The sequence below is a fragment of the Notolabrus celidotus genome, chromosome 6 (genome assembly GCF_009762535.1).
Source record: "Notolabrus celidotus isolate fNotCel1 chromosome 6, fNotCel1.pri, whole genome shotgun sequence".
Lineage (NCBI taxonomy): Eukaryota > Metazoa > Chordata > Actinopteri > Labriformes > Labridae > Notolabrus > Notolabrus celidotus.
Genome location: NC_048277.1, coordinates 15,311,219 through 15,321,441, shown reverse-complemented (window position 1 = coordinate 15,321,441; position 10,223 = coordinate 15,311,219). Strand labels below are relative to the sequence as shown.

The following is a 10,223-nucleotide window of genomic DNA, read 5'->3' as shown; positions in this document are numbered from 1 at the left end:
AACAGAACCAGAACCAACTCAGGTAAACCAAACCAGAACCAAACTCAAGCAAACATTATTAATGTCCTCAGGTTGGCATTGAGAAAAATCAGATGCCTCAGCTTGGATGGGCTGATCCGATTTCTCCTCTCAGTGAGTATTTGCCTGGTCTTCAAGAAGACTCTCTCCGAAGGAACAGATGAAGCAAGGATACACAGCCTCCCCTCCACCACCTGTATCCTATATCCTCACATTTGATTGGCCACATGGCCGCCATGCTGACCAATCAAAATAAAGTTCTGCTGTGAGCAGAGCAGGGGCTGAACACTGTGAGAGCTAAGGAGGGAAAGGAAAAACTGGGAGCCGGCTCTCTCTTGATGCGAGCCGGCTCTTCTGATTCACTATAAAGCATCGGCTCTCAGAGCCGCAGCTTTTGATCATGACACATCACTAATGTGCTTAATCTGTGTTACAATTATGAGGGGGCCAAGGACAATTTTCTCACCTGTAAGGGTTCCCTGGCTATTCTATTATCAATTTGCCATCATTTTTAAGTATGTAAGAGATGATTTCATTGATAGCCATAGACTACATGTCTTTCAATGTAGACTTCCACTGAGAGGAACATATTAGACTATTTAGGAACTAAATTAGGAACTAAATTTAGACGGACATACCAGCTTGATCATCAATGAAAATGTCCTGGAAATTTCCTGGAAAATGATCTCTGGAAAAGAGTGGGAACCCTGAATTAACTTGTCATCACCACAATAATGACCAAAGTACCAAGTGCTGGGTCACTCCAGAGCTGAACACAGATTCCCAGAGTAGAGCAGGACAGTGCGAGTCAACTGTAGCTGGAAGACACGATCTGCCACTGGGGACAACAGTGGAGAACAGTCTAGCTAAGTGCATAGTGTTTCCTAAAGAGCTGGGTCTTTAGCTGTCTTTTGAAAGTAGAGAGGGACTCTGCAGATCAAATGGAGTTGGACAATACATTCCACCATTTAGGGTCAACAGTTAATGTATTTATATCTATTAAATGAATTGTAAGCCATACTCAAAATGTATACAGCCTGTAAAAAGATTTAAATACACATGATGCCTATGTGTACAACAGCCTCTTCACATGCTAACAGTTAAAGCAGTTCTCGCTCTGCATCCATCGCCTAATGATCAGAGAGAGACGTCTGCTATTCTCTCTCCTCAAGTGCATTGATTGTAGTGCAACGTCTCACATTATATGTACGACTCCTCTAATGCAGTTGTTTTGTTTGCGCAGCTTGTCACTGAAGATATTGTTCTGAAATCACTCAGTTTGTTGCGTAATTAATAACAAAAAATCCTACACGAGGCTCACTCGTCATGAATTAAAAGTCAGAGTGAAAGGTTGCATTTTCTTACCGTCTTTACGCTGTTTTCTCCTCAGCTTGAGAAACTCCTAAGCATCTTAAAAGTCCTTCTCACTACTCTAACTGTTCTTCATCTTGGGAGCTCCCTTAAGGGCTAAGAAAAACTTTTATCTTCTTTACTAGGATTTATCTTATCTTTGAGTGGGGAAATTCGAAGAAAATGTCAAGATTCTAAGAATTTTCTTAGAAGTTCAGCACTCAGTGCAGCTCTTTTTTCTAAGAAGCTTTGTGAATACAGGGACTGACATTTTGTGGATAACTTCAGGACACTCAGATCCGGATATTTTCAGGACTTTTCCACTCACACTCTGACAGCAGGAGGTTTTCTCCATCAGACACAATCTCAGACGTCCTTTCAGCAATAATAGTTTCTATCTTCACTTTCATTCTCAGTGCTTTTATATAAATCCTTACATTAGTATGACCTCAGAGATTTGGGTGGAATACATTTTGTCATTGTCGATTCCTGCTCTGATTTTAATTTACAAATCTAAATGCAAACTCTTTGCCAAAGGTCACAGGAAGCGATTGTTTTAAAAGAAACATTTAAGCGGTGAAATTAGATGGCACAGCTCTCAAGTGCATCGACTCTCATTGAATTAAACAGCATTCCCATCCAGAGAAAAATGTGTCTGTTTGTGTTTGTGTGTGTGTTTGTGTTTGTGTGTGTGTGTGTGTGTGTGTGTGTGTGTGTGTGTGTGTGTGTGTGTGTGTGTGTGTGTGTGTGTGTGTGTGTGTGTGTGTGTGTGTGTGTGTGTGTGTGTGCGCGCGCGCGCGCGCGGGTGTGCGTGTGCATGTGTGCGAGCATTTCAACAAAGTTGCTGACATGATACTTCTGAAAATAGATGTGCTTTTGAAGTGAAAGGAAAATATCATAATAAAACAGATGGAGGGAGCAATGTGACAAGTTTGCAGAAGAGTCTGGCTGCTCAGGGAGGAACAGTGCTCCATCACCCCTACGACACCGTCCAATTAGAGCGTATGATTAGTGCAGACCGTCTCCAGTGAAATTGAATCTATCAGCCAGGCTCGGATTGCTACAGGTCCCTGCGATTTTGCTCTCACTTTGTCTCTGTCAAAGCAGAGCTGCTAATATAAAACCGACAGAATGGATGATTTCTACTTAAGGCACAGCTTGATTGAAGCTGATTACATTTCACAAGGGTTTATTATACTTCAATCATATGTATGCACAGTGGAGGAGGTGTGTTTCGGTAAGTGCATGCAGGTGTCGCTTAAAAAAGGGGGAAAAAACAGGGGCTGATTAGTCTTTATTATCTTTTTATTTTGCAGGCTGCCAGAGCCGAGAGCAAACCCCATGGACCCCCGAGACTTTGAAGACAACGATTCCGGACCGTCCATGGACCACGCCCCCTGATACCAACGCACCAGACTCCTTCCTCCATCTACCTGTCCTTCAATGTCTGCTTCAGCCTGCCACTGTCAGCTGTCAGCCTGGTCCTCTCTCTGTCAGCTATCTCCCTTATACCCTCCTCCCTCTCTTTCCCCCCACCATGCCTGCTGGCGGTGAACTGACCTTGAAGAAAGGCTGCTGTGGCAAATATGGATGGCCGCCCTCTTTTTCTGCTCTCCCAACTTTTCTTCTTTTTTTTTTTAACTCCTCACTGGCTACAAACTTTCTTTAATTGAAGCAAGTGAAGTTATGTGCAATCAATTACCATCAGGCTCAATTTCCACAGCCAGTCACATCCTTGGCTTTCTGGTGAGCCTGGCTGACTCAGACTGACGACGATGAGCTGAGTGGAGCATCTGTTAAGCCCAACAGATGTCAGAAATGGGAAATTTCCGCAACACTTCATTTACTTGCAATATCATTTTAGTTTTTTTCTTGTTTTGACAAACATCTTGGACTGTCAAATGCATAAAAAGGGAACATTTTTTTAAAAGCCACAGCGCCTTCAGCATCAGAAGAATATAGTACAAAGATTTCTGAGTTTTGTATTTTTAATGGTAAAAAAACTATTTTTCAAGCCTTTTCTTGTATAAGTTTGTGTCTTCAGCTGTCAATCATTATGTTGCCTTCACTCCCTTATTTCCTCTGCTCTACCTTCTGATTTCATAAGCTTTTAGAGTTGAGCACACTTCCTCATGTGCTTGTCAGATCTATTATCGGAAGCTGGGGGGACATTTTGACACCTATTGATTTCATGAATGCTCCTGAATCTTTGTTAGGTGAGAAATCGAACTGTAATCTGACTGTGCAAAATAGCACACCGGCAGTATCAGCTTTCTATGTACTGTAATGTAAAGGCTCATTACTTCTATCCAAACTGCCAAGATGACGGATACAGACCAGATGACTGTGTTTGTATGTGTGTGTGCACTTTTTATACCATGACCGGCTCGGCTATAACTTTCTTTAACCGCTGCACATCGGCTTGTATCAGCAGCTTGTTTTTAATGTGATTGATTCTCTTGCCTTAAATTCCGAGTTGAAAGCAGCGTCACCCATTATATGTGGGGCATGTTTGACAACAGCATGACTTCACTGCTGCACTGCACTAAGATGCACTGAGAATTGTATGCACACCCAGGGGAAATGTTGAAGTGTCAACAATCTATTGAAACAACTCCAACAGCTCACTCTTCATTCTAGAGTAACAAAAGACGAGAGTGGCTGTCTGATGTTTCCCCTTGTTTTTATTTGTCTATTTTTGTCTTAAATCTATAAATAAAAAGCCTCTTTCTTAGATTGGATGTTGAAGATGACATTTTTATTCACATTGCAGAGCTTTTCCAGCATTTTTCAGTTTTTTTTTGTAACACACAAACACAGTGTTATCAGATAACCTTACAGGTTTGTGAGGATGGATGGAGAAAAGAAGTGTTCAGGAAGAGAGGGATTTCCAGTTTTCCCTCATCGAAATTCAAAGCAGGAAACACATCCCAGATAGGACTGGGAATTGGTGGTTTGGGAACAAAAGGAGCAGCAGAGCTCTTTAGGGTCTCCGCTGCTCCACACATGCATTTAAATGCAGACTGGTTTCATGCCGACAGGCCCAGACAAGCCAGATCTGGCTTTCATCAAGTCAAAGCCTCAATACCAAAGCCCTTCCCCTCTCCTCTCCCCTCTGTGCTGCTCTTTTTTGTTCTCACTTTACTTCCTCTTGCCTCCTTAGGATCACACCACTCAGCTCACTTTGGCTTCACACCTGCTGTCTACCAGAGCCACTTCATCAAGCACAGAACGCTTCCTCAGCATCCCCCCACATGGAGATATCGACTTGGTGAAACTCATTTAGCCGCCGCCGTCGCCACAGTCTTCTGGGTGGTAACACGTGTGGTGGGTTTGCATCCTCTTGTGAGTTTCCCCTTACAGAAATAATGGGGCTTAATGATTTACCGCATGAGGCAATTGATCCTCAGCATCCACTAAGCCACTGCTGACCAACCAAGAACCAGAGCACTCAGACCCTTTTAGAGATTTTTCTCCTCCTTGTGTGTGTTTTAGTGTGGCGGTACCTCAATTGATTTAGCTTGGAGGAAGTAAAGCCAGATGCAGCTTTCTATGCTATCAGAGGAAGGCTGCTTTTAGAGAATAATCATTATCCCGTCATCAGTCTCGCAGTCCAGCCTGATCAAAGAAATAATAACAAACCAGAGAGAGGGACAATGTGTCTGTTGTCTGAGGAGGAAATCGAGAGGAAAAGAATTGTCTGATCTAATTTAGCCGGGGAGACCACGAGGTTCTCTTTTTTCCACACCCAATTACACCTGCTCCTCCAGGTTCACTCCACTGAGCGCGTTCACACAGACACAAAGATGCTAAAATAAGCACGAGCACCGCCGCAAGACCTCTGCTTCTGGTGGAAAAAAAAACTGAGACTTTTTTCGTATTTGTATTGACATGAATTAATTGCTTCATGGCTTGTGAGATTGAATTAGCTACGTGACACGCCTGCTAGTGGTGATGCGGCTTTGATTGCCATCTCTAGTAGAGTCGATTTCTCTCCGCCATCATTTGGAAGGCATTTTGACTGTGTACGAAACAGCTCCGCCACCCACCAATCCAACTAACACTTAATGATTTTGGTTTATTATCATGCAGACAAAAAGGAAATGTCTCTAATAACAGAACGCACATTAACCTGAGATGTGTGTGTGTAGGTATTGGTAAGGATGTGTGCATTAGCTTGTGAAAGATGACAGTTTATTTGCAAAGACCTGCACCTTGTGTACTATTCAAGGGAATATATTGCTTCCCTCACTGTAAATGCACTATCTTATTTATCTTTCCCCTCTTCCTCTTTACACGCAAACAAACACAAAAACAAGGAAAATAGGTATCAGCTGACTCAGATTTTTACATTTTTCACTGTTTGATTTAGGTACAACCTCTCAGAGGAAAGATGAGGTGACTACTATGCGGGTGAAAATGGTGTCACCTTTAGAATGAACTGTTTCTTTCTGTGCCTTGCATGGATGTGTGTGTATTAGATCGATTTTAGTATAGAAGAGCAGTTGTTGAGAAGATACAACAAACGTTTTTATGGAAATTATACACTCTAGAAGCACATATCCATACATGCAAAAATACGATTGGTTATCGCATCTGGCTCGACTTTACAGGTACTTCCCCTGCACCATCTACGAGCCAGTGGCATCGCTCTCATTCTTCCCATAAGGCACCTATCTTGACTGAGGCCTCGCATTGAGTTAAGTGGTTTCTGCAGGTTATCAAATGGGCACCCCCCTTCCTCAGTGTTTCGTCAAATTAAGCCCATGACATCTCCAAGGGGCTTGACAGTAGAGCCAGCGTCCTGGAACTACTCCCACTGTCCACCACTCGACTCAATGCGGTTTGGTTGGTCTATTGCTTGATTTTTTTTGTCCCTTTTTAGCCAAATCCACCTCGATGCTGCTTCTGCCTGCTTGGTAATGTTGGCTATCAGCTGCTTCCTATCCAGGCCTTCAATTCCAAGCAATCCAAGAGCTTCCCAGAGATAACTCTTTTAGGATCCATGGTGTTGAAACTACAAATGAATTTCCCATATTGATAACACTTTTTAATAACTACACACTAAAAAGAATTAGCAAAGCCTTACCTCAGCATTAGTTCATACTGAATTCATCACTTTTAAAGCATTGTTCCTACATTATTACTCATTTGTATGTACTTAAAAACAGTTATAAATGCCTTATTAATGATGAACAGGTTTATCTGTAATGTAATGTGTTCCATTTATACATGTTATAAATGGACTTGCCATTTATAAATCAAACATTAAATCAATTATAAACCAGTTAATAAGGAGTTATCAGTGGTTCAAGGATCATTAATGCTGTGCAAGTAATACTTTATTCAAAAATAGCTGTATTCATCTTTTACACAGATAATGATTAGAAGCTGTAGTAAGGGTTAGTGAATGTGTTAACAGATGCTCTATAAACACAATACTACTGCAAACCATGGTTCATTCAGGTACTAAGAAAATACTTAGTTAAGTGATTTTTTGTGACTTAATCTAAAATGGGAGCTACTTATGCCTTTCAACATACTTATAGAATATATTTGAAAAGTGAGACAGACACAACACAAAGTCATATAGAAAATAATATTTCTTTATTTTAGCATGTAATATTCGGGAGGAACAACAGGAGACACACCCAAAGTTTTCAGAATGTTGTTGTTCTGTTCTCACTCAAAATGAAAAGGAGGGTTGATTAATAGACGCACAGGTCATGTACATTCCTCAAAGCTGTAAGCAGCTAGCTAAAATGCTACATGTTTCTACCATAGACTGGTTCCCACTCATTAAATTAGGTATTCCTTTTAAAGCAATGCAACTACAGTTTCTACAGACATTTCACCTGATAAAGAATAGAAACAGTAGTTGCTCATAGATCTTACATTTCATTTGTAAAACAAATTTCTTATATTACTCAGTTTATGACCAAGCAAAAAGAGCCCCAACTTACAGTATGTTACATTTACCCCAGAAGTTGGATGTTGGAGCTGGGACGTCTTATCAGTGTTCCAGTTATAAAAACAAAGCCAGAAAGTTGTTTTGTCACTAGCTACTTTTGTTGTTAGCATTGTTAGCTAGTACCAGTCAATAAAAACACACTACATGAAAGTTAGCATGCTAAAGCAACACAGCAACATCTTCAACGGTAGTACTAGTGCAATGATATCAGTGTGATTGATTTAATTACACAAAAGATGTGAATAAATACTATTAGAAGTACATCTTTTTTACTGTTGATAATTGGAGCAGCCATCTTGGATACCTAGCTCGGGTTCCTGAAGTCCCTCCGAGTTCCCCATTCAGAATTCCATCTTAAGGGGTCTTCCAGGTTAGTTAAGTGGCATCTTAGAGTTTTCCAACTCCAAGATCAAATGTAATGCACCACATCACTGGATTATTTAGGCCTATACTCCTGTGAGATATCTTTAATGACCCACATTTACAACAGCAGAGACCACCGCTGTGGATTTTCAGGTTGAATATAAAAAGTAAAACAACCATGGTTGGCACTGAACAGTATCAAGTTTAACAAGAGTATGACTACAAGCACAAGTTAATATTAACATTCTTACACATAAGAACACAATAACCCTTTGATTCCACTCAAAGTGCTCAACAAAGGGTTAAAGCACTTCTGAGAAACGCTAACAGGGAATAAATCAATCTCTCTTGAGTTGTCGATTTTTTGGCTCATATGAGATCCAGCAGGCAAGAAGGTGATACAGATTGCAGACCGTTCCAGACTGACTGACTGACAGCAGGCATCTGTCAGAGGTGGCAGCTACAGACAGCTGTCTGGCAGCCCCAGTTCATGAACAATGAATGGGTGGAGACAAGAGGGCCGGGAAATCCATCTCTCCTCTCGACAGCTCCCATCACTCCTACATCCTGAGTCAGCAGAGACACCTGAGGGCTTCTGTTTCTAACCTTTGTGCACTCCTTTTCTGTTTGAGCGTCCTACTCAGACAAGGAAAGTAATTGTAGAGTAGGACAGGAGAGGAGACTGAGAGGCAGAAGTGTCCATGTCAGGACTAAGCTTGCAAATGGAGGCATAAAACTGGGTACATGTAAGGTTATAAAGATGGGGATCATGAAGGCGTGGATGCGGCAGAGAGGACCTGGGATGCTTGGTTTCCTTCAGCTGATAATGGAACGTGCCTGTGAATAAAATGAACATCCACCCAGATAACACCTACTACAGTTCCTTCTGGGAGCTGTTACACATTATACTGTCTCTGTCACAGCTGTGATGAATCATCTTCACAACACGGAGGAATGGAAAATGTAGAGAAGTGGGAGGTAAAAAATACAGCATTTGCAGTCTTTTTTGCCAAAATCTCTACCCAAAGGAATGTGTAAGTGAAAAAAAATGCTTTATAGTAATATCCAAACTGAATCTTAAAACTTCTTGGCTGACACAAATATGCCCACATATGTGTGACATCTGGAAAATGAAATGTTGCATTCAAATCCTCGAGATGTGAGTCCTCATGTTTCTTTGCGCATAGTTTGACATCCACCTACACTCCCTGTACACAAAATCCTGGCAACCAGGCGCATGTTGTCCCTCCTCTCCATCTCTACCTCACTCCTCATCACTCCTCCTGCCTCTCATCATTCATGCTGTGTACACAGTCTGTCCTTCTCTGGTTGCCCAGGCTCCTCCAGAGCTTGTTAATTGCGTCGGTGACACAGGTCTGTGTGTGAAGCAGCAGCAGTAATTGCTCTAGCCCGGCCTGAGGAGAGGATGGTTGTAGCCGTTTGGCCTCCAGGTCTGCCCCAAGGCTACGAGATTAGATACATGCTTCCGTGTTTGATGAGATGGATAGCATTAGTAGTTTCATCAGGAAGGGAGGCTACCATCAAACTTGTACCAGGGTCCTCATTATGTTTGATGGGTAACACTTATTGATATTTTGAAGTCATTTTTATTGATTGGCACATTTCAAGACCCAAAAAATACCCCAAAAATACAGACACTTAAACAAAGAAGTCTTTACATAACGACTTTATGTTGCATACCAGACAGCATGAATAGACCTAAAATACAGCTCTGGAAAAAATTAAAGGACCACTTCAAAATGTTCCTTATTGAGTAACTGATTTGTTGATCACTAGATAAGCCATCTAGCAAAGCCCAGAACATTTGAATTGAGTGTGATGTAATGTCTAGACCTACCTTTTTAGTCTCGCCTTTAACAGAGTTTTATTTTTGTTCTTATAACAGTTTTATTTATTTATTCATCAAGTTCAAATTTTAGTCACTTTTTATTTTATTTTATTTATTTTTTTCAGTATAGCATCTTATTTTCCTTTTATGGTTTAATATTTTAGTGTTTTATTATCTTAGTAATTTATTTTATTTATTTATTAATTTTAAGTATAGCATCTAATTTTCTTTTAATGGTTTATTATTTTAGTGTTATATTATCTTAGAAATGTATTTTATTTTAGTGATTTTAATTTCTTGTGTTGAGTTTTAAGATCTTATTTTACCTCCAGTGTTTCCTCATTAAGATATCATAAGAGTGTTTCCTCAGTTCGTTCAGCAACTTATTTTTTTTTATTATTTGTATTTATTTATTTTATTTTCATTGTTTTTATTATTATTGTTGCATGTATTGTGTTCTTCACCTTAGGATTGTGGGTGGGTTTTGGGGTCGGGGCTGGGTTAGGATTAGGATGGGGGGGTCTTCTTTTTTTTATTTTTTGTGTACAGCACTTTGTGTTACAATATCATTGTATGAAAAGCGCTTTATAAATAAAGTCTGATTGATTGATTGATGTCACTCAACAACAATGACAGACAGCTGGAGAGCATACCAATGCACATGAAAGCTGT

The 10,223-nt window shown here is 40.6% G+C and overlaps 1 protein-coding gene across 1 annotated transcript in view; it reads left to right on the top strand.

Annotated features, from left to right (window-relative positions):
- trim44 (tripartite motif containing 44) overlaps positions 1 to 4,104 on the top strand; it is a 61,342-nt gene extending 57,238 nt beyond the window's left edge. The window contains exon 6 of the mRNA XM_034686282.1: positions 2,685 to 4,104. Within this exon, the coding sequence (XP_034542173.1) occupies positions 2,685 to 2,769 (85 nt within the window). The 3' untranslated portion in view covers positions 2,770 to 4,104. The remainder of the gene's footprint in view (positions 1 to 2,684) is intronic.
- Positions 4,105 to 10,223: the final 6,119 nt, after the last annotated feature.